This window comes from Phaenicophaeus curvirostris, chromosome 9 (assembly GCF_032191515.1).
Source record: "Phaenicophaeus curvirostris isolate KB17595 chromosome 9, BPBGC_Pcur_1.0, whole genome shotgun sequence".
Lineage (NCBI taxonomy): Eukaryota > Metazoa > Chordata > Aves > Cuculiformes > Cuculidae > Phaenicophaeus > Phaenicophaeus curvirostris.
The window spans coordinates 7,728,765-7,753,287 of record NC_091400.1 but is presented as its reverse complement, the minus strand read 5'-3'; the positions used below and the strand labels follow the sequence as shown (position 1 = coordinate 7,753,287).

Below are 24,523 nucleotides of genomic sequence, written 5' to 3'. Positions count from 1 at the left end.
GTTTTTTGCAAAGCAGGAATGCTCCAGCCTCCTGCATCTCTGTCCAGCCCAAGATGAAAGAAATTACAAGCTAGAATCTTCCAGGTTTTCCTTCTCGCTGCCTCCACAGGGAGGACACCCAATCTGCACTGTCCCAGCCCAAGAAAGCAAAAGTCCATACAGGGACTTTGTAGACTCTACAGTTAGGAAGCATTAAATTACAATAAAAGAGGAGCTCTGCACTTTAAATATTTGTTTCATTTAAGTTTTAGCTTTGGCAACAAGTCAAATAATAAGTGAGCACAAGAGAAACACGAGATATCCATGATTTACATTCCCATCTGAAAAGTTATTGAGGAAATAAATTTTAACTGTGGTTGAGGGATGCAGGCAGTGGGGACTGCAGGCAATATCTTCTTCAGTCCTGTGTATGATCATGATCTGATGGTCTCAGGGAAATCTACAGGTGTCAAATCCTCCTGGAATTTGGATGTTTGTTGGTTTGCTCTTTAGGGCCCAAATTAGAAATTAGGACTTGAGCACCTTCCATCCTTTGATATGTGTAGTATCTAATTTCCATGGACGGCTCCATATTGTGCACTTTTCCCTTGTAGAGAATTGCTCAGTGCAGAACAGTGATTCAGACTTTGCTCATTTGCTTGCCAGCTGAGTTACCTTTTAATACACAAATGTTTCTATAGAATAACTGTTAAAACCTTCTGTCCACTGACTGTCCTCACAATTTAGTTGGGTTTGATTTAATAGGACCAATTGGAGACAGAAGGATCTCAGCAGGTCACAGTCAACCCTGATGCTTCAGAAATTCTGCAAGTCAAGAGAAGAAAAATGCAGCTGTATCAGAAGTAAACAGAAACATGACATAACACAAATAGATTTTCATCTTGTCCTTCAAATCCTGTAGCTTTTCCAGTTTTCTGGGAAGAACAACAGATGATGCCTAAGAACATTTTGTTTTTAAAAGCAACCTAAACATTGTAATTTAGAACATCTTTCTATTTTTGTGTGGACACTTTGTCATTGTATGTATTACAGAATGATATTTATTTAAAGCTGTAAATGAAATTAGTACTAGCTGACTGGCAGGCTCAGCTTTGTACTATAGATCAATGAACCTGATTGGTAGAATATAAAATAATTTGTAATGAATAAATCAGATTAATTTTATTCCATATGTGTAATCTTTGGAGGTTTTTATGTTTTTGGATTATTGGCGGCATTGACCTAAGAGAATGCAAAAGTGTGATTCAGGTGGCTTAAGAGATAAATGAGGCAAAGGCCAGTGATAGCAAAGTTATCATTGACTAACCAAGGGCACGTCTTACAGCAGAGAATTTGTTCTTGATTAACAGAATGTATTCAGATCACAATTAGATCCTTAGTCTTCTTCAAATCTTCCAAAGCAAAAAGTCATAATGAGTAATAATATGCAGAATTTTCAGGGCTTGAAAAGCAAAACTGGAAGCATTAGCAACTATGGCTCTGATTGATTTGAGGGAGAATTGGAGTGGTTTTACTTTCTGATCTGTTTTGCCTGCAAAATGTGGGCTTATTTCAAAGACACAAACAGGAAAATTGTCACTGATGTTCTAGCAAATGTTCCAAGGCTCTATTCAAGATGATGATGGAGAATATTCCTTGTAGGCCATGAGCAGTTATCTATAATATTTTTGGTGGAAAAGGAGGCATTTGGGAAAATGGAAAAAATGAGTAAATATCTCAAACTTACCATTTGTCCTTCCAAAGCTGCCTCCTAATGAAGTGACCTTGATTCGGATCGAATTTTGGATTTAATCCAACTGAGAAATGCCGTCACCTGAGTGTAAACTCCTGGCTTGTTCTTCAGCCCGCACCCATCACCCCAGCTCACAATGCCATATACATAGTAGGAGCCATTTTCTACGCAAGTTAGTGGGCCTCCAGAATCTCCCTGAGAAGAATAAACACGTGTGTTCAAAACATGAGGCAAAATGCTAACCAAAATAAGAATGCTCCTCTCTCATCATAAGTCTTTGAAGGTGTAACAATGTTTACTTGCCATCAGATGTACCATCAGATGCTGCTCAGTTCCTGAGTAGGCTTGCAATCCTGAAACCAGGTCAATTTATACCAGAATTTTTTGATGTAATTTTTTGTTTATTCAAGTCTGCAACACTTATTTGACAAGGTCACATGAAATTTCCTGGGCATGAAAGTTCTAGGCATTAGGAGCTTGAACTCAGAAAGATAAAGGTGTGATCCTTGGCATAAATTAAAACATTTGGTCTCTCCCATACTCCTCAAAATAACTTTATTCAGAGCTGGTTGGTCTCATTGGGGAATGGTTTAGTGTTTGATAGGAATGGTTGGACTCGATGATCCGGTGGGTCTCTTCCAACCTGGTAGTTCTATGATTCTATGATTTTTTGTTTTATTGGTGAGTTCAATTTTTATTGGTGAAGGCTGCTTGCAGTGTTAATTTACACCTCAGGAAACATTGCTTCCCTATAAGAAACTCTTCCCTATCTTATAGCAGTATAAATACAAACTTGCTTCACTTTTATGCTAGCTGTAGTGAAAATAAATATCAATCTTGACTTCCCCTGCAAGTTTTAGCTCTGGTAGTGAAAATCAGATCAGAATTGGTGCTTATGGCAGAGGGCATAATAAAACTTAGAGAAAAAAAAAGGCAACTTTCCAGGCTATTATGACAAACTGCCTCGGAAGTCCAACTTCCCAGGCTGGTCTCTAGCTTCCACTGGTCTCTTAGTGTGGCTGCCACTGACAACATTAGCTCTAGGGATATACATCTCAAACTGTAATGAAGAAAGACCATGGCTGTTGAAATACACTCATGGCAGAAACAGATACATATGCAGCACCCTGCCAAAGTTATTAATCTGCACAACCTGACTATTTACACAAAATATTAGAGTTTAAATACAGAAAAAGCAACAGACCTGACATGAATCAGCTCTGGGCTTCCGAAGATTTCCTGCACAAAACATGCTTTCATCCAATAGGTGATCATATGCTCTGGGTGCATTGCAGTCCTTCTGCGAAATCAGCTTGACATTGGCATCTAACAGCTGATGGGATGGTTCATCTACAGGATATGCACCAAAAAAATAGTTACCCTCCCAACCCTGTTAACATGTTGTCTTTATTTAAAATACAAGCGCTTGCATGCCATTTGGATGGGAAGGGGGAAGAGCAGGGGGTATGCATGGGCTAGCCTGGGAAGAAGAAGTATCCATCTGAAATGACAGGGGTTAGAGTTGAAGGCTGGAAGCTTCACTAGGGGCACCAAGTTGTTGCCTGAGTAAAAGCAAAGTGAGGTATTCAGACTTTGGCTCCAATCAGCTCTTCTCATGTAATACTGCTTTTCAATGTTGCTGATTATCTGCAGCTCCCACGGGTCCCAGTGGGTCTTGGAGCTGCTCAGCACTTCTCAGACTGCTGCCATTGGATGTTCTAACACGCAAGCTAATGAAACAGATGAAAACTGAAAATCATACAATATTTAAGGGCAATGATTAATTACAGTGAATCTTAAAGACATAACTTGACATCTAAAGGCAATAGCCAGAGTTTCAAAGCAGTACATCTGTAGATAATTAAAGATGGTTTATAAGTTTGGTTCTGCTTGAGTTTCAGGAAATATTCAGTTTCTGCAGCGATTTCCTGAAATGCTAATAATAGCTCTGCTCAAAGAAGGAGCTATCTAGTTTGAACACGTACAGGGTACTCGACAGTCTTTGTTGGGGAAAAAAAAATTTCCCTGTACCCCTTTTAAGAGAGACTTTTATTTGGCACTTTTAAAAAAATGTCCATTAAATTCTGTTGGTGCATTCTGATCAAATGAACGCGCTTGTCTCTTGTGGACTTCAATAAGAGTTACATCAGAAGGGAGAATTTGGTCCTATGTATCATATCAGGCTGTATCAGTCACAAAGCACTAGGACACCTACTGCAGCCTCAGTGACACATTTTCCTTCTGCTGCTTTACAGCAACACATCAATCAGAACATGAGAAAATGCATTTTTCAGAAAATTGCCATTATCTTTTTTTAAGCATAGTAATTTCTCCCCTTAGGATTTACTGTGGGCAAGAAAGGTTTTGGATGGAGCTGGTTGAATTTGAAAAGCTTTGGATTTTTTTTTTATTTTTCAGTGCATCTGAAGATCCAGATGCTGCTTCTGAAAAGCTTTATCTGACCCAACGAGCTGGAAAATCGTGTGAAAGTTCCCATCTTACTTGGTCCTGTCTTGAAACTCACAAACTCTACAATAGCATCTCTCTTGATACCTTCCTACTTCTATTGAGATAAACCCCTGACATGGTGTGTCAGATGCAAGCAAAACCAAATGCATCAGGGATTTTTTTTTCAGAACTCTGAAAGTTTTGATTGGTCTAACAGTTGGAGATTTCTGCTAATGAGTAATTTCCATGATAGGATTTAGCTGTCTTCAGTTTTGAGCTCCATATCTTGGTTTCACTAAGTACCAGGTCCACATTTGGGTCTGGGAAATGCTACCGAGCATACCATCCCATCTTGCCATGGAAGTACCCACCAAAATCCAGCTAACCCATAAATACCTCTCTCTGTCATGCCCCATCCAGAAATGAAACAGTCAGTCCCAGCGGGAAAGGCAAAGTCAGGCAGACAGGCTGTTTTCACATACTTTGTTTCCACTGCACAGTGGCCATCAACAGGCTTCAATTTAAGTAGCCCTAGAGAGAAAAAAAGAACAACAAAACATGTGTAGCTAATTTTAATCCCTAATAACCAACACCAGTCTGTGATCCGACCCTCTCCAAAGCTATATAGACTTGATATGCTGCTTGCTTTACATGCTGGATCTGTCTCTGCTTTTTTGCTCACCCCCCACCAGTGACTTCTGTCTGCCCATCACAATGCGCACCTGAAAGGTTCAAGTGGGTCTAAGCCACAGTTTGGTCTAATCATTTCCAGGATGTATTCTCAATGGGAATTTTGCTCTGACTTTAGTTGGAGACAGGTGCTTCAAACAACTGAGGTTGGAGGTGAGCCACATGAATATTCAATAAAAAGGTTTTACCAATATCCTTGTGTGGGATACTGTCCCTCTCTCTGTATTTTTGATGTACGATGATTTTCTCCACATCAAATATTTGCTCTTGACGTTCTTCTTTCTTGAGGTCTTGCTTTCCAAGGACTACTTGGAGATTTTCATCTGGATGACTGCAAAATTAAAGTAAAACTAAAGTAAAATTACAAAAGTAAATTACATGCAGACACTGTTTCTCAGTGGTGCTGGAAACCTGCATCTTTAGTGTCTGTAAGTCAAGATACTGCTTCCCCTGGTAGAGCATGGTCAGAAGATTTCCTAACTGTTATAGGAGGGCTAAGTCAAGGAAGTGGTGATGTTGGACAATAAATGTCCTCTAATGTCATGAAATAAAATGATTTAAATCTGCATGAATACTCTTTTCTTTGCATTCTGGGGCAGAGCAGTAGCACGCACACAGTCTGTTGGTGTGGTTGTGATGATGAGTGGTAACTCATGAAGCCATAGTACAATTGCTTGCCGTTGTCTGGGCATACTTAAAATCATATGCACCGGAATGATCTCCAGAGTGTAATTTACTAATTTCCACAAGCAGTGGTTTCCAGCTTATTCAACAGAAATGTTGAAGGAAATGTCATCTTCTAAGCTAGCTGGCACATAAACAATTGAAAGCAAAAAGCGTATTTTGGCTGTTCTGGAGATCTTAATTATGATACAATAAGTGACATTGCTTGTGGTATCCCAGTATCCCCTGAGGTTGCAGTGGATGTTTCCGTGAGGTTTCTTTCATACATTGCAAAAATTTGTCACATTCCTCCTCTTTTCCTCTCACACAAGCATTTTAGCTCATTTCAGGTAAGTGGAGAGTAAGTTTCATTTGTTATTTCAGCAAGGATCTATTTCAGGTATATGTATATTTTCATGCATATGTTCCTTTTCTCATGTATATGTTTTCCTTTCAATTTGATTCCCAGCAAACATCTGAATTGCAAATAATTTGGATTCCAAACTGTGTTTAATAACCCCCGATTTTTATGTATGTCTACCCTAGGCATAGGACATGCACCTACTCAATGCAGTGAGCAGCAGTAAGGACCCAGCATGCTTTGATTAGCACTCCACCACAGAAATGTTTTTTCCTTCTTGAAGTCCCTGTCTGCAGAGATGCCATCCAGGGGTGTTTGCCAGCTGTAGTCTTAGCTCCACCATAGATCCTCTGGAACGTCCTTTGAATTTCTGGTTGCCCACATGTTTTAAACATTTCAGTTGATCCAGACGGGTCTGTTGGACTTTCTGTTGGCCATGGGCTCTCTTCAGCTGCATTGGAAGAGATGTGTAATGCAGAGATAATATCAAACTGGAGAAATTAAGTGACAGGGGATTACCTGCTGCTTTTGACCACCTACACTCTGCCAAACAGCTCACTTCTAATTCTTTACCTGTTCCTGAGCAGGGTGAAATGTCACAGAAGTCCCATTCCACTTTGTGATTTCTTCTGAAGTAGCACCAAGGTTTCTCATCCTCATCGGGATTCCTGAAGGGAACAGTTGAGAGCATCAGCCAACAAGAATGGGGAAATCTCCACAAAACCAATGAAGGGGTTGAGGATGCTTAGGGGAGCAGCCTCATGCTCCCATATGAAAGCCAAACTTTCAAAGATACTCTTCTATAAATTCTGACAAAGAAGATGCCTGAGACAATGGAGTGAGGCTTCTGCCATCTTACAATCTCCATGCCTAACTTAACCCTAGGAAAAATGAGGGACTGATTCAGGGAAAGGAGGGATGCTTCTGAAAGCCTCACATTGGTGCAGTGATTTAAGGAAAGCACCTCTAACGTCCTAATATTTTATAGACAGGGAATGTCTGGAAGGATGTGAGATCTTAACACCATCAGTTTGCCAAATTCACGAGCAGTTTTTCCTCAGTGCCTCCTTTGATACAGACCCCTGCAGCTGCTTTTTCAGAATATTACCTGCAGAAGTTATGTTCACCAATGCCGTAAGAGTCAGCGTCCTCCATAAAGGCATTAATAGGGTAGTCCAAGAGCATGTGGGAGTTCCAGTGCAGGCAGGTCCTACCATTTGCTGCTTGGTTTACTTTTCCTCTGTACATCAAGGATGGCTCTTCATAACAGTCATCCAGTCCTGTAGGAAGACAACACTGATATGAAAATAACTTCTGCACTGCTTCTTGTCCAAAGCAATTTATTTTCCTTCCCTTCCTTGCCCCACATGCATTTTATGGAGGATCAAAAGGACCTGCTGGAAATTGTAGTGGTATCCCTTATCCTACACAGGCCAGAAATAAGAGTAAAGTCCCAACATCTGTCCACCTTGAAGGCTGATTGACTTCACATGCCTAAAACCTCCTTGCATGGTAAAGACCTAGCAGATATGATGATGTTTTAATGCCAGTGCAGAATCTCTTCATCAGAATCTCTTCATCAGAAATGGTATTGATGGGATTAGACAGAAGTGGGCACAGAGCTGCTGTCACTCTAGGCCAATGGTTGTGCCAAAATGAAGGTGCAGAGGAAAAGTCAGCTGTAATGTGGATTGTGTATGTTGAGTTCAGAGTGCAATCAAATTTTAAAAGAGAAAGAATCAAATCCTTTTCCTTTGAAATAAGTGTGGGGTGTAGTGTCCGTGGCGGTGCTGCAGAGGGAGAAGGTTCTCTTTGCAGGCTGAGCTAATTCCATGTCCTTGGCCACCCAACCGCATGTCAATGACTGGCCCCCAGCCTGGGGAAATCACCGGTGACTGGACATGAATTTTCACTACAACAAGTTTTGAGTGTTTAAGGAAAGCCCAGTGTTCCTTCTCCACGGGACATATGAAACCTTTAGGAGATGTGCTCTCTTATTATACACCAGCGGGACCTTGCTGAAGCACACCTAGAAAACACCATTATGGTAACTGTTTTGATGAGCCCTTTGCTGATGGTGGATGCAGAAGTCAGCATCTTCCTCCAATGCTTTCCCCAAGGAAGCTGCTGCCCTGGGTGCCCTGTCTGGAGGCTCTGCCCCTTCCCGCTCCCCTGGAGCTGTCACATACCAATCTCACAGAATCTCCCTTTGAAACGTTTGGGGCACTTGCAGGTGAATTTCGATCTGATTCTGTGCCGTATGCAGATACCTCCATTTTTGCACGGGTTTGGTCTGCATGGTGAAGACGCTGTCAAAGTGGAAAACACAGAACAGTCTTGTCACTCTACTGAATGCTATAAAGGCACTGCCATGGCCAAGAGGAACTGCGGAGAGCTCCCACTTAGCGTGTTGTCTTCAAGTTCTTATGAACTTTTGAAAAACACTTATCACCAGGTTTATCTCAGCAGTGAGCGGACCCCCACCCTGTACATCAAGCTGGACTCATCACTGACCAGCCCCACAGCTGGGAGTCATAGCAGACTTGGGCTGGATGACCAGGGCAGGACCACTCTTTGCAGTGGGCTTGCTTGTGATCTCCCACAGCTGACTGTCTACAGTTAGGTGCTCTTGCTGTGCCATCCCCACCACAATTCACTCAACGGCCCGCTATGTGGGAGCCTTTTCTGAGGGGGCTGTGCTCACCTTGCTGGCAGTCAGGTGGTTTGTAGGGATGAGAGCAGCTGCACTGAAAATAAGGTGGGGTTAATGTAATCAAGCAGTCTGCCCCGTGGCACCTCTTCTCCAAACACATGTTCTTCACTGGAAAAGAGACAAGAGGTTCTTCATCAATGTCTGTGTGTGAATGAGAACCATGCCCTTGCAGGGATCATGGGAAGACATACTTTCTACCAACACCCTGAGGAAGCTTTCTTCGGGCTGCTGTGGAAGTGGGATTTCCCGTCTTCTTCACAGTATCTGTGGCAAAAAGCCTGCAGGGCCAATGAGCAGCTCACCACTGCCCACCAACCAGGGATAGAGGAGCTACTTGTTGCACATCTCAAGTCTATTTTACTGGATTTCTCTTTAGAGAGACTGGTCTGGATGACAGTTAAATGTGAGACCTATAGAATCATAAGTCATTAAGGTTGGAAAAGACCTCTAAGATCATCCAGTCCAACTGTCAGCCCAACACCACCGTGTCTACTAAACCATGTCCTGAAGTGCCATGGCCACACACTTTTTGAACCCCTCCAGGGACGAAGTCTCCACCACTTCCCTGTGCAGCCTCTTCCAATGCTACACCACTCTTTCCGTAAAGGAATTTTCTCTAATATCCAATCTAAACTTCCTCTGTTGCAACGGGAGGCCATTTCCTCTCATCCTACCTCTTGTTACTTGGGAAAACATGACAGTGGTGGGCTGTCAAAACCCTCACCCCAGCAAAGAACGGGTTTACAAATCCTTGTGTTTTCTCCCATTGACAGAGCTGTAACAGGAACATTAGTTGCCAAAATAAGGAGTGAAAATTAGTAATTACCTTTCTCACACATAGTCCCAGTATATGGCTTTGGGCAGAGACAGCTGAACCTGCTTCCTTTGTTTTCACACCTACCATTGTTCTTGCAGGGGTTGGAGGAGCATGGGTCTGCTGAGGTAAGGACAGAGATCTTTTAAGTTTACTTTCAATGTCTCCACCGCCATCACCTGCTTTGTTCTTCCTGAATTTTCTTATTGCAGAAGGTTGCCTTCCTGGCCACAGCATTCTGCGTAACAGGAACTGCATTTCATAGAGAATCATAGAATTTCGTGGTTGGAAAAGAACTTCGAGATCATCAAGCCCAACTGTACCTATCCATTACTTTAACGCATCAGCTCAGCAGCCGCAGGAGCAGCTATGAATTGCTGCAGAGATTCTTGCAAGCTGCAACAACTCACAGCTTTGGGTCTGGAGCACCTCAGCTCCCTTTGCTGTGTCTATGATGCACCTGTAACGGGGCAAGCCCCTTCCTTTGCTCAGGGCCAGATTTACGTCTATGTCAAGCAGCAGAGCTAGAGCTGGCCCTGGGCATTTGCCTTCATGCACTGAGCCTGCAGGGCTCTGGATTTGGCATTGCCATGATTGCAATGTGGCACTGAATCTCCCCTGAAAAAGCCATCTGCTACCTTTATGCCGTATAATACCCCTGGGTAGCTATTGCTGCAAGGGAACAGGCACCCCGTGGCACCACCTGAGCGCTGCCTCTTACCCTATGCTCAACCTATCCACCACACTCCAGGCTACCAGTGGTAACTTGTGGTGCGGGCAGCATCATAACAGCTCTGCTTTCTTTGTAAACCAGGGAATGTTACAGGCAACTTCCCTGTCTCTCCTTTGAGTTCCCTGAGCAATCTCAAGAACCCTTTCCTGCTCTGCAGAAGTTTGGCAAAACAGAAAAAGAAAAGAAAAGAAAATCTGCAATGGAGGGGGAAAAAAAAGAAAAAAAAAAGGAAAGCTGCTCTACATTTGTTTCGCAGCATAAATACAGAACATATATCCCACGAAAACAGCAATTACATCTTACAGTGTCTATAGACAAATAAGCCTGTGCTTTTTTTTTGTAGTAGCAATCAGAAATGTTCTGCATGATCAGAATCCATCCTGTGAAACCTGGAGATAAAACACAGGCTCCTTACAAGAGAAATACAAAGGAGAACACTGCAAACAATCCTCCTAACTCATTCCTTTGATGCAGGCATTTCGAGAGCAGGCTGGCAGCGGAGACCTGCCACACAGTTGCAAGCACAGGGTTGGGAGTTTACCCCTTCCTTGCCTCCCTGTCTGCCCCTCAGAGGTACCTGTTCTGGTATCACTGTAGCCAAAAAACTCCTCAAACCAATCAGGGTCCTCTGAGGATTTCTGCTGGTGGAAGGGGTCCTGGTCTGGTTGAGCGTACTCATCGTAGTACTCATAGTCATCAGTGCCATCTGCAGAGAGGGGTGAGAAGAAGGCGAAAGAACAGAGGAATTAAAACTGCTAGAAGGAGAGAAGGCATGAAAGAAGTTATTCCCTAGGATGGGCAATCCTTTTCTCCCTGAGCATGTTTGGGATGTCAGTGGATCCAGAGCCCAAATCATAGTGAGGATCAAAGATGCTGTTCAGCTCTTCCCTGGTATGAACAGTTTAGCCTGGAGAAGAGGAGGCTGAGGGGAGACCTCATTGCTCTCTACAACTACCTGAAAGGAGGTTGTAGAGAGGAGGGAGCTGGGCTCTTCTCCCAAGTGACAAGGGACAGGACAAGAGGGAATGGCCTCAAGCTCCGCCAGGGGAGGTTTAGGCTGGACATTAGGAAAAAATTCTTCACAGAAAGGGTCATTGGGCACTGGAACAGGCTGCCCAGGGAGGTGGTTGGGTCACCTTCCCTGGAGGTGTTTAAGGCACGGGTGGATGAGGTGCTGAGGGGCATGGTTTAGTGTTTGATAGGAATGGTTGGACTCGATGATCCGGTGGGTCTCTTCCAACCTGGTCATTCTATGATTCTATGAATAGCCAGCATGGCCACCACTACACTCCACTGCCCCAGCTCTGTCCTCGCTGCTGCTCCTGGTGGGTGCTGGGGCCACGGCTGCTCAACTGGTTCCTGCAGTGACACCACAGAGGGGACATGGGCACAGGGCTCTGCAGGTGTGGGCATGAGCCCCCCATGCAGCAACCCAGCCAGGGGAGGTGTTGATGGCTGTTACCAGCACCATAGGAAAAGGAGCTTTAGAGTCCTACAAGAAGAAGCGGTTTTCTTTGTCCAGCTGCTTTCATCATCAGCATCACCACTGCTGTAGCATGAGAGAAGACCTTTACCATCATGTGGATGACTGCTGCATTCGGGGACACAGAAATCCATTTTGAGGGAAATCAGAAGGGACAGAGGGCCCACTTGCATGCCTGTGTGTTTCCCTATCCACAAAACCCCTTTTGAAAAGCAAGGTCCTGGCAGAGCTGAAAAGCACATCCTTGCCTCAGCTGAGCTTGCAGCCTTCTCAGCAGCCAGCACCCTCCAAGGGAGCCCAGTCTCTGCAGGACCCACAGCTTTGCCAGCCTACATTTGGGGAGGGTAGTTGATTAAACTGGGTTGGCAGCTCCTTGCACAGGTGCGGCTGCTGCCAACGGATCCCACTTTGGTGTTTCAAAGACAAGCTATGGTAATGAGAAAAGCTAAGCTACGTACAGAGACATTTTAAAAGCTCTCCCCTAGGGCTGGACCGATGGCCCCATGGATAATGCTCTGCCTTGAACTGATTATCGACTGCATTATCTTAGTTTTCTCTCCTCATTCATTCGCTTGCAGCCTTTATCTTTATTCTTTCTTTGCTTCTGGGAAAAAAAAAAGGAAATCCACTTTTGTACAATGGGTGTTTTATATTTCATATTAAAATAGAACCATCTTTTTTTTCTTCATTTTTTCCTACATGCCAACTCTCATTTCTCACCATAAAAAAAAAATAGAAGAGGAAAGTTTCACCTCATTTATTGCTATGTCAAGTCAAGACTCCTTTACCTCAGCTCATTATTTCCACAGGAGCTGAGTCTCGACAGCGTGCAAGTGTTGCAGAAGTGTGTGCCTTGCTGAGGAACAGAAGGATCTCACTGGAAGATAAGGACATTGTCTACAGTGAACGAAATTAAATTTAATGTGATGTAGTTAAGAAAGGAAAACAAAAAGAGGGTTTTGCCTGAAATGCAGCCCAGAATCTTGCTTTGTTGGAGAGGAGATTCTGCAAGCAGAATTGACTTTGAGGGAATTGTCTGAAGGAGTATGATTTTGTTTCCCCTGTTTATTTTCAAAATCTTAGTGGGGAATGCTGGCTTTTATTCCACAGATGCTTTAAAGTAGTATTCTGTGGGATGAGGTTGCCTTTTGTACGGAAAAGAAATACCTGTTAAAAGTTATGAAGGAGGAAGAGGGGAGTTACAGCCGCCAAAAGCAGACTGCAAACACACCCAGTGTGTTTTACAGAGGCTGGTGAGGACTCTCTGGAGCTGACAGAGGAAAAACAAGTGATCCAAGTGAGCACAAAGAGCTAAGCCATTGTAGAAGCATCTACCATGATTTTTAAACCAAGTGCTCAGTGCAAGTATGGTGTTAAGAAATGACGATACTACCACTTCAAGTTGTTACATTAGCATCATTTCTTGGCAACAGATTAATCATTCATCACACTCATGAAATGATTTATTAATCTGTTTTGGACTGTATTAAGCGCATTTCTGTGGTGGACAAGAGTGGCCACTGTGACCCATGATGGCCAAGATGCGATTCACGTTTTGCTGGATGCCTGTTTCTGGTGGCTCTGCGAGGTGGAGGAGCACAATGCCCTGTTTGGAGTGACAGGGCAGATGGCCTCAAAGCAGCTATGGGATAGCCTAATGCTCACCTGAGGCCAGGCTGGCACCCGGCAGCCCTCAAGGAGGGCAATTCCATGTGACCAGGGCTGAAGTCGAGTGGGCAGCACTAAGCAACCCCTTCTGGGGCTGGAAATTACCATTAAATAAAACTTTATTACCAAGCTGTGGAGTTAAGAGCACATTCAGAAAGGTCTCAGAAAACATAAGCAAATCCTTTTGGCTACTCTTGCCCTCAGTGTGAACAGTGGGAATCAGGAAACTGCGTGGCCTGGCCAGGAGACCAGTTGGTGTGATGCAAGAGTGAAGCTGATCTGTTCTCCATCACCATCACTCTTTATCAAACTGTGAAACAGAAACTGCTTCTATGGGTCACATGAGTGATGCTTCCTATCTCCTAGCTACTCTATGTCCTCCCCAGCCACACAAAGCAGTGAAAAAAGAACAGAAAACCCTTACTTAGGTACATGACACCAAACTATATAAAAGATTTCTTCTTATTTATCATTGCTTCGACACTAACTGTTTGGCTTCCACATCTCTTATTTAAGAAGTGCTCCCATTCCATTTTTTTAATTATTCATAACAAGCCATAGGTTTAGTAAAGCAAAAACAACACTTTTTTTATCTGAGCACATAATTAATGCACAAAGTCTGATACACTGGTTGATTTAAAAATATTACTAAATCAGAGTGTTCATTCTTTGTAAGTGCTGGAAAACCTTAACATGCTTAAAAAAAGAAGTGATCTGACATTTGTCACTGAAATGTGACTATTACATGAAATTAGATTAGACATCCTGCATGCAAATTTTCAAAGAATAACTTTCCTCTGTGTAGTACAAAAAAGTCCCCCCATAATTGATAGGCAGAGATTGACTTTTAAAGCTTCAAATCAGCTTTGAGGTCTGGGTGATCTTTTAAACTGCTCAAGCTTTCATCTGCAGTTTTTCACGTTGCCAAGAGCTGTCAATCAAGTGATGGATTTCTGATCAATATCCCCTTGTTCATTAGCTTACACGGGCTCTCTGTTATGAAGAGAACAGATATCCCAATGCTGGCACTCACACTGTTTTCAAAACCTTCGCTGGATCAAGTCACGACTAATGTTCCGAGTGGGAAAGTGATGCATTAGGATGCCATCAAGTGACCTGAATTGCGAGGTAACTTTGTTGGACTGCAGTTGTCAAGATGAGTGATGTGCAAAGTTAAAGCTTATTGCCAACACACGTCAAGGGTGCCAGAAAGTACCCAGCATTTTTTCAAGCTCTGTGAACCTCTGGGGATTGAGTAAAACATGGCCTAATTTAAGCAGGATGAGTTTTCCTACCACCTTTCTAAATATTTTTTGTCTCCAGCTCTGAGAATAATGAAATGTTATTTTTATGAGGCTGAAATCCTGACTGTATTTTAAATAACGAGATGTCTCCCATTTACTTCTGCAGAGACGAGACCTCACAGTATTTCCTCCCTTCCGCGCAGGCTGGGAGTATCTGTGGCTTCAGAAAGAAATTGCTGAAGAAGTGAGAGCAGCAAGCCTTTCAAAATAGCTTTGTGGCTGTTACTTAAAAGCACTTTTGCAGTGCCTTTTCCTCAGAGGGATGGGAGCTGGGCGAAGGCAGCTGATGGCAGCTGAAGCAGTGGGGACTCAAGGGAAGATGGGGAGTAGAAGATTGCAGGGACAGTGGAGGGGCAGAGAGATAAAGACCATAAAGCACAGGGAGAGGGAATCAGTGAAGAAACTGGGAAAGCTCCACCACTGAAAAGCAAATCAGCCAGTTTGCACAAGGCTTTTGTGTAAAGCTTGAAGCCAGGTGCACGACTCTAGTCAAATACCTGCAGAAGCTGAATACTCAGTTCAGATGTACAAATGATTTGGAAATTTGTTTTCCATGCACATTGCGTTAGATGAGCAAAGCTGATTTGGGGAATGAAGCAGTGCTGTATGAGCTACGGGGTTGCTGGTCTCGCAGATTTTACCTGGAAGCCAAAGCACCACTGGAATGAACAGGAATGTGGCTGAATAATGAATATATAGTAAACCCCACACCTTTTCTGTAGAAAAAGGAGCAAAATTAATTTAATACTTCATTGGCTATAGATTATAATCTCAGATTTAAACTCAGATCTAAACTCAGATCTGAAAGAGGAGCAGAGCTTACCCTCAAACTACTAAACTTAGCAATAAAACCATAATCCTCAAGTAGGCTGCAAAAGGATGTAAAAATCCTCACACAATACCTACAGATCCTCACACAACATTCATCACAGCTTTTCTCTTATCAACCTCTTAAGGCTATCTAGCTTTCAATGATTTTTACTTGCATGAACTTGTAAACACTTTCTGAACTATCAAGTGCTTTGGACAGAACCTTGCAGAAATAAGTTCCACAGTGAGTTGTATGCTGCAAGGAAAAGTTAGCCTTCATTTATTCAACCATCAATTCGTATGCACAGCTTGTTCTTCTGTAAGGTTTGCAGCCCAGCACCATGACTTCTCCCCCAGCCATGACCTACGGTGTCAACCATGGGTCCCTCCAAGCTGTGTGGAGTACAACAGACCACAGAGTGGCAAAAAAGTCCTGGCTTGGAACAGAACTGTGAGTTACAGATGAGATCTAGGAGTATTCCATGATCAACAGCAAATTGGTACCAGTGCTCTGCTTCTGTTTTGGGGCTCCAGTGTGCCAGATATGCCTCTGGCTGGGACTCAAAGCAACACTGCCTCCTACACCAACAAAGAGCACACGTGGACGTCTGAAAGTGCTCACCATGTGCCTTACCCCTTGTCAAACAGACTTCCTACGTGATCACAAGCTTTATTTTAAGCTCAGCAAAACGGTGCGTGAAGTTATTAAAACTCAGCATTGGGCTCTCGCAAAGGCTCTTGATGGACCAGGTCACTGGCCTCTCAGTTTTGTATACAGAAGTTAAAATGAAGGAATGGAAACCACTTACCGTCCTGCGGGTCCGTCAGGTAGGGTACATGGGAAGCCTGCATGAGATAAAAAAGGGTAGAGAGTTAGTTTCTGAAATTGAAAGCCATCACAGAGCTTGGTTTACAGCACAGTTTCCCAGCACTGGACATCCGGATAAGCTCATTACCCACTTCGGTGGTAATTGGTTTAGATTTTAAGAGCTCTTTCAAAATATTGTCAAAATGCCTCCCAACAGTCAGAGTAGGAGCAAGGCTGATGTGTTTTGGGAAAAAAAACCTGTCCTGAATGAGTTAAATTGCCTTTTTGCTTATTAAGTGATGACGCACTGACTATTTGTCTAACTTCTCTGAGATACAGACAGAGGCCAAGCTCCATCCGGCTACCAAAACTGGAGGCTGGGATGAGCTCGGGCAGAGCTGAGTGGAGCCTACGTCTGCTGCAGCAGGTGGGATCTGGACCTCCAAGCTGGAAGGCTGTCAGCCACCTTTGGGAAGAGGACAACATTTCTGGCACTTCCCATGAGGAAATGCCATGTCCATGTGTCTGACCTCCAACGCAGGGCTCCAGCCTTTCCTGTTGGCTCATGATCAAGGGCAAGCAACAAAAGGGAACAGAAGAAGAAGGAAAACAGCTCTCAGCCTTTGAAGAGTGTGAGTGAGGCTTGTCTGAAGGGAGGTGCAGTGACTCCACACTGGGACGCATCCCCTGCATGAAGATTTCAGCTCGTTTTCCCTCTTCCTCTAAATCGCAGCTACAGACAGAACTGCCTGTCTATGATGAAAATATGTGTGTTAACAGCAGGTGTAAAGAAAGAGATTTGGAACTGCTATTCTTCGTCTCACATGATTCATCATAAGGAAACATATTTCCAAACAATTTAACACATATAATAAAGACACACTCACTGATGATTATTATGTGCATCTACGCATTGCTACAGATACATTAACTGCAAATACACAGGCTGTTTAGTTGTGCATTATATATAGAAACTGTATATAGAAGAAAGACATTCTCAGCTAACACTGTGACTACGAACAAATGAATCAGAAGCAACGAATAAGAAACAGGACAAAAAAAGCTCGGAATTCACATTTATGAATATTATCTGGAATATATAAATGAGTTTTTGCTTCAGGCACATTTGCGTCCCTCTTGTGTTTGAGCCAGGCAGAACAGACGCTCCAGCGCTCCCTTTCCCGCTGACTTTAATGAGAGCGATGTCCCCTGAACTGCTCAGAGGAGCCACTTTCCAGGTGCACTTGAGCAAGCCACACACATACATAACTAAATCCTTTGCAGCTGGAAGGACACACGCTCCCACAATTGCCCCTCCTGAATGAGCACAGAGATGATGGTAAATGAGAAGGCTGTAAAAGCTCTGCCCTTGGTGAGTATATTTCTCGAGTGCAGGTACAGGGTTTGTCAGATCCTTTGCCAGACCCCAATGGAGACTGTAGAAAGAAAAGGTCTAATTGCTCCATTTACAATTAATGGTAGCATTCATCCGTAAACACAAACCAAAACAAACCCTGCAAGTGTACACTTTTCTTTTGGAGGAATAGATGAAACAAAGAACAAGGAAGAAGCAAAGGGAGCAGGGCGAAGCAAGAGATGTTTCATCTCCCTCCCCAGCTCTCCACTGCTGTTTGCTCAATGGGGTTGGAAAGGGTTTAGGGGCAGAAGGGTTTGGCTTCAATGAGGTTGCTAACCCTTCCTTGCTCTCAGGGTGGCTCTTGGCACCACACAGGAATGCCAGAAGGTTTCAGCCCAGGCTGTGTGAGGTGGGGGACGTGACTGCATCCTGCTCTTCTGTGCCTCAGTTTCCCCCAGCTGTAAAGCAGAGATGATGGTCTCACAATGCCCAGGGGATGGCTTAAACACCAAGAAAAGAAAAACAAATGAGAGACCCAGCACTTTTCTACTCTACTTTTTTTCTCCAGGCTACCCACCTATCCCTCCTGTCCAACCCCTCCCACATGGGCAGAATTGCCTGCAAAGGCGTAGATACCCTAAACTTCTCGCAATAAACTGGTGCCCCAGAAAACATGAAGGTTTCCAGTAACATCCTTCAGAGCAGGCAGTGGCTTGTAATCTAGGGTGGCTGAGCCCCAGATTATGATTCCTGGTTTTGGATGATAGCCTCTATCAGCTCCCAAATTACAAATGTTACTGGGAACAAAAGCCCAAGAGAACCAGCAAAGAGAGTCCAAGAGTTAAATCCAATTTTTACTATAAGGCTCTTGTGTTCTATCTTGTCCTGGAGCTTTCCCCCCTCACGCATCTGTCACAAGCTGCTGCAACAGAGCCAAAGTGGACAAAACCCCAGGCAAAGTGGTGACTTTTCTCCTCCCTTCTGAGGTCCACCGGATCACACACCAGCCCACACTGGTTTTGAAGCATTCTTACCCCTGCTAGCCAGCTCAGGGCTAAATTTTAGCCCTTTGGCTCCCTGCACCAAGCTTTCCATGGTGGTGTGCAGCAGAGGAGGGAGAACAACTTGCCCCCTTCCCTCTTGCTTGCTTGAGTTAACCCTTTCCTCTGTGCCATGATACGGGTTGGGGGTGAGGGATGAGGGATGGAGGCTGCAGGCTGGGGGAAGAGGGATGGAGGCTGCGGGCTGGGGCAGTGAAGGCAGAGCCTCCCGCCTGCCGTGCCGTATTGCTCATGGCCAGCAGAGGAGGATCTTGTCCTTCTTACGAGGTGCAATACTGAGCCCAGCCAGGAGCAGGATTCAAACAAAAGCAGGAGGAAGGCGGGAGAAAAAATTAGGCTGCGGGGCTGGTTTCACCAGTCTCCTTGCTGCAGCTCGACACCGATACTTTGTGCGCTGTCTCAAGAGAGAATAAAATCGCTGGATCCTGCTTGTAGCAGGTCCATAGAGACGGGGAACGAAGCTGGAAGAATTTGCAGAGAGCAATTTCAAATTTTATTACTTTAGGCTCATAGAAAAGGAACCTTGAAAAAAGAAAATCCAGGAGTGACATTCTATATGGGTACCGGTGCATTGTTGAGTGTGGAGTTGACTACAGTGTTGGAAAAATAGCTGAATCTCTAAGTATTCTAATTTCACCTGACCTTTGTTGTCATCATCATTGTAATGATTAGCACTTCACCAAAGCTCTTCCTCCAAAGAGCCATCAAAACTTGGCTAATTGGGCTTTGTACCAAGGTTAAACACTGCACATACATAACACTCTTCACTTTTCCATTTCAGCTCCTCAAGAAAGAGAGGCTAATGAAATGTAATAGATTTCAAACAGTAATGCCAGAACTGTGAGCTTTCCTGGTCTCAGGACAGAATCCTACAACTCTTTCTCAGACAAGAATGCCCAGTTAATCTCTGGCAATTCTTTCTGAATAAAGCCAAGAAGATTTGACCCCAAATTTAAGTGAAATTACTTACAGCTGCCAAGGGCATTCTGCAGTTGAACTGTCGAGTGTGTCTTGGGTACGTTTGCTACCCCTTATTACAATCAAAATGAATAATTAAAACACAAACTCAGGTGGAAAAATAAGCAGCACAAAGGTGACAGCCCAGGGTGAGGCTGTGAATTTACATGTATGCAAACCAGAGGTAATTCCAGAGAAAAGAATGTAGCCACTCAAGCTGGCTTAACAGACAAGCAGAGTGATGGACACTACCTCTGTATATACACACACCTCACAACAAAGCACTACAGGAGTTTAAATACTGAACTGCATTGATAGGAATTGGCTTATTCACTTAATTGTTTCATGTTGTGCAAATTCTTCTGCAACTTGCTGTGAGTATTAAATATTACCCCTTCTGTTTGGTATCCTGCACAGTCACAGCTTCTGCAGCTGAGGAGGAGATGGGGATGAACTGGAGAACAAGGATGGATATTTGATCGACTTCCATCCAGGACTGACATAAGGCACAAAGGAGCCACGAGGGCAGACACAACTACTGCCTTTTCGCAGCGAACCCCTTGATCCTGCTGACAGCTCTCAGTGGGAACCTTTGTCTGGGCTTCTCTCCAGCAGAGGAGGGAATCAACAGTTCTGATGCTCTTACAATCGGCCAGATTTTTTCCTGCAACCATCTTGGGTAGTGACAGTCTTTGAACTTCAAGGGAAAGTGGCTTTTCCAGGAATGACACTGTATTTCTCAGCCAAGGCCACAGTTGCAGTATAATGAAAGCAGGATACATATCATCTGGAGCACACATGCAACACATGTTGTATTTTTAGCCTGGGAAACCATTCGCTGAAATGATTTCACCAAAACCTCAGAGTTCTTTACCTCTCTACTAGCAAGACATCTCCTGCTCCCGCACTGAACTGCAATATGTGCCTCAGAATCATAAAACTGTTTGGTTGGAAAAGACCTTTGAGTTCATCAAGTCCAACTGTACCTGTCCACTACTACCACTACTAAAGCAGATTCCAGAGTACCTCATCTACCTGTTTTTTAAATACCTTCAGGGATGGTGCCTTGAGCACTTTCCTGGGCAGCCTCTGCCAGTGCCAGAGAACCCTTTCAGTGAAGATTTTTTTCCCAATATCCAGTCTAAACCTCCCCTGCCACAACATGAGAACATTCCTTCTCATCCTATCACTTGTTACTTGGGAGAGGAGATTAACACCCACCTTAACACAGCCTGCTTTCAGGTAGTTGTAGACAGCAATACAATCCCCCCTGAGCCTCCTTTTCTCCAGGCTAAATAACTCCAGTGCCTTCAGCTGCTCCTCATAAGACTTGTGAGTAAATTACATGTTCCTTATCATCTGATCCAACGGTACCCAGAGAAGTTTAGGTTTAAAGTCTTTATTTGGCTGATTATTCAGCTGTGAACCTTGCTCGTGGTAGCACCTGGCACAAAACCCACTCGAAGCCAGGTAAAAAAGCAACAGCACTCAAAGATGCTGCAGCAACCAGCTTGGTTCTCTGCACAGGAGTTACCTGGTCTTGTTTTCCAAGAGATCAAAGTTTCCAAGTTAATCTTTGCACCACGAGAGGTGGCCTAGTAGCAGCTGGCTGTTTTTAAAGTTGCTCATTGGTGGATGAGATGTGGAAAATGAGGTCAGCTTTGGATACCACCGCAAGGGGAAGCTACAAAATCCATTTCATGGGGGCTACAGGAGCGAGCCTTGTCATGCTAACACAAGTCCGCTGCGCTATCAAATGCTTTTGCAGCCAGTGCCGGCAATAGAGGTTATAGCGCTAGACTTAAAGCTTATGCAAAGTCATTAAGTTCCTTTAGTTACACGGGATATCAACCTACATGCTTCAGGGCATAAGCTGATTGCCTTCGGGGGTCAGCGAGGAGCGCTTCCCTCTCCAAGAGCGTGGTGCACAATTAGCTGGGGGCGCTCCCAAGGCTTTGTTGCTTTCCTGCTGCATCAGGCAAATTTCGGGGCGTGCTGTAGAAGGGCATTACATCTGATGGGCCAGAAATCGAGATGGGCTTGACAGCATTCCCTTCTCTTTGCAGTCATCGGTTTGCAACACAGTGAAGAATAAAGTCCTCGCACGAGTGGTGCTGCACTGGAGAGAGGGTTAGGGGAGCAGAAGCAGGAGTTTAATACAGAAATAGATCTGTCGGTGGGTAGAAAAAGATGTCAGACAAAATTCACTTTGGGATACCCTAAAATGTTGGTCTCCGAGCACCTGAGGTAAGGAAAGATCTGTATTGCTTGTAGGAGCATCCTGTCTGCTGCAGGCCAGCTAGGAGCTAGGCACCAATGATAAGTTTTCTTTGCAATTGTTTGATCTTAATCTGCAGCAGAGCTCTTTGGATTTATTTTTGGCAAAGTACAGAATAGTTAACAATACAGCATCTTATGGCAGGCACATTTCTACTACAGTATCTTGCTGAGAAAAAGCATATTGATTTCTCTAAGAGTTCCTGTTCATACAGTGCTGATGCGTGTAGCAGTGAGGACTCACTGCAATTAAAAGAGAAAAAAAACCCTTACAACCCAGTCTGAGAAGACCTGTCATGTCTAAAGAGAATCTTTGGTGCAGCTGTATCCTATATGCTAAAATAAAGGACTAAATTTTGTTCTCACTTGCATCCATCGTGAGCTTACTACCTTTTATGCAAGTACTTTGGATCCATGCAGGTGAAATCACTTCCTCTTCATGTAATATGAAAGAAGCAAATAGAAATTTTTGCCTTATGTTCCTGCTCCAAACCTGCCAGATCCATGAGTGTCCAAATGCTTTCCTGTTCTCTTTTGACAAAATTAATATGAGCTGCTGCCTCAACCTGCACTTGACTTTGCTATATTGCACCAATAACATTTATTAATTAGATTGCTACTTATAAAATCTCCTAAACCAGATTTGAATAAAAATGAGAATTATGAAGATGGTTCTAGGAAGATGAGAATAGGAATTTAAGGTTTTTTTCCATGGTTTCAGTAAAGTGAGAAGTCTTTTCAAATTCAAACTATTTCAGTGTAACTTTTTTTTTGGAACAAATCATTAAGGCAAAATTGTCCTCTTGTAACATGTTTGTCATGCGATGGTCACATCATGGCGACTCGTTCTGCTCTTTTTTTTCTGGGATCCATGCCAAGTGCTAAGCCAGAAAACCTTGTTATATTAATTATGAAGAAAAAACATGTTTTATTAAAAACTAGCCTGCTGAATATTCTGTCATGCTGCTTTTCAGTGACAGCAGAATTGCTTTTGCGTTTTAGCAATGTTAATGAATTTTCAGGAGTGGGGGGTGACATACACTACATTTTCCTCAGTGATATTTAGAGCAAAGTCAGATTTTGATTGTCAAAGCTAATGAAACTATCCAACATTTAGGGCTAGCACATTGTCTAAGACTGCACCTATATTTTCCTCATTGAATTTGAATTAACACAACCAATTCATTATGAGGTTATTTATATTAGATTGGGTTCCCACAATGGCTATAAAACTGGTGTTGATCTACCCTAGAACTGATCCCTTCAGTAAAGTCCCACATGTGCTAGTGGATCAAGTCTGCCTTATCTACTGCTGTCAGTGGACAAAAAACCCTGATGATACACTAATTAATAAATACCCTATTGTCTTGCAAAAATATCACTGATCACAAATTCACCGAGCTCTTAAAAAAAATCCATAACCCATTAAAACCCCCTCACTATATATTTTTTCCCAAAGGACTCAATTCAAACAAGTTAACCTCTGAAATATTCAGTGTATTTTAGTATATATGAATCTGCACACGTAGGAACTGTCATTAAGGATGAAGAGGTTTGAAAGAACCTCACCATCCTTTGTAAGAAAATCTACTTGATTGCAGCACTTGAAGGAAATGTTTTTAAAACTGACTGTTAACTTTGCTTTGGTTACAAATCATTATTTCGGTCTTCTTTAAAGAGGAGATCAATAGGTTTGGGAAATTAGATCAAGTTCTGCTGGAGCAGGGCTCTGGTCATCTCTAACTCTGGTAATACTTTGCCATTAACCTTCATTCTGCATTAGCAGCAAGGATAATTTTCCCATCCCAAACATATAGCCTGGGTAAATTTTACCTTTGATGAAAGAGTTTGCAAGACTACCAAGTCAGTGCATACCCCTGACTTGTTTAATCTGATACCCAGTCCCTTCAATGTGAAGATGAGCAACCCATGCTGCAGCCCAGGGCTTTGGAGCATTGCTTAGAACACAGGGCTGAGGGAGGACTGCACTCCCTGCCAAACACACCCAGATGGGTCACTCCTTGTCACTGTCAATATCTGCTCAAAAAGACCCTCTTATACAGTGTTAACTTGGATGTCTACACCACACTGAAATGTGCGTGCTCAGCTAAATGCTCCAGCTTCCCAGAAAGGGCTCAGCAAGGAATAGAGCTGGCACGTAGCAAGAAAAATAATGTAAACCCATACTCACGCACAAATGTGTGTTCCGTAGGAGAATGATCAGTGGAAGAACTTGGAGGGTCAAAGCGCTGTTAACCATCCTCACACTGCTTGATTTTTCTTGAACTTAACTTTTTCTCATTGCCTGCGATTTTTCAGACCAGACACAATCATTCAAGACTGAGCTAATTCAGTGCAAATAATTAACTGTGATTCAAATATGGTTTAATGTTCAACAGACTGCCCTGATCAAATAAATGCGTCCTGTCCAGATAATCACTGCATTGACCACCTGGAAATGTTTCAGATCAGTAAGTATCAAAGATATCCCTATGAGGATCGTCTGAGAGGGGTGGGCTTGCTCAGCCTGGAGAAGAAAAGGCTTCAGGGAGACTTTTAGCAGCCTCCCAATACTGAAAGGAGCTACAGGAAAACTGGGGCAGGGCTCTTCATTGTGGAGCATAGTGATAGGACAATGAGAAAT

General features: G+C 43.5%; 2 protein-coding genes across 4 annotated transcripts in view; one reads left to right on the top strand and one right to left on the bottom strand.

Annotated features, from left to right (window-relative positions):
• Positions 1–1,164, top strand: part of NRAP (nebulin related anchoring protein) — a 51,188-nt gene extending 50,024 nt beyond the window's left edge. For both annotated transcript variants that reach the window (XM_069863259.1, XM_069863258.1), the window contains one exon: positions 745–1,164. In XM_069863259.1, coding sequence (XP_069719360.1) covers positions 745–846 — 102 coding nt within the window. In that variant the 3' untranslated portion in view covers positions 847–1,164. The remainder of the gene's footprint in view (positions 1–744) is intronic.
• On the bottom strand, positions 671–24,223 carry HABP2 (hyaluronan binding protein 2). Of its 2 annotated transcripts, none has more exons than XM_069863290.1 (14): positions 24,071–24,223; positions 16,229–16,265; positions 10,732–10,860; positions 9,434–9,544; positions 8,599–8,715; positions 8,084–8,203; positions 7,003–7,174; positions 6,468–6,562; positions 6,099–6,345; positions 5,059–5,201; positions 4,577–4,711; positions 2,937–3,082; positions 1,727–1,927; positions 671–804 (listed from the first exon to the last, which is right to left on the bottom strand). In XM_069863290.1, exons 1-13 carry the CDS (start codon positions 24,137–24,139, stop codon positions 1,751–1,753), a joined length of 1,698 nt encoding a protein of 565 aa, XP_069719391.1. In that variant the 5' UTR covers positions 24,140–24,223; the 3' UTR covers positions 671–804; positions 1,727–1,750. The 2 variants fall into 2 exon arrangements, with proteins under 2 accessions (XP_069719391.1, XP_069719393.1); XM_069863292.1 differs by having other exon boundaries at positions 9,434–9,541.
• Positions 24,224–24,523: the final 300 nt, after the last annotated feature.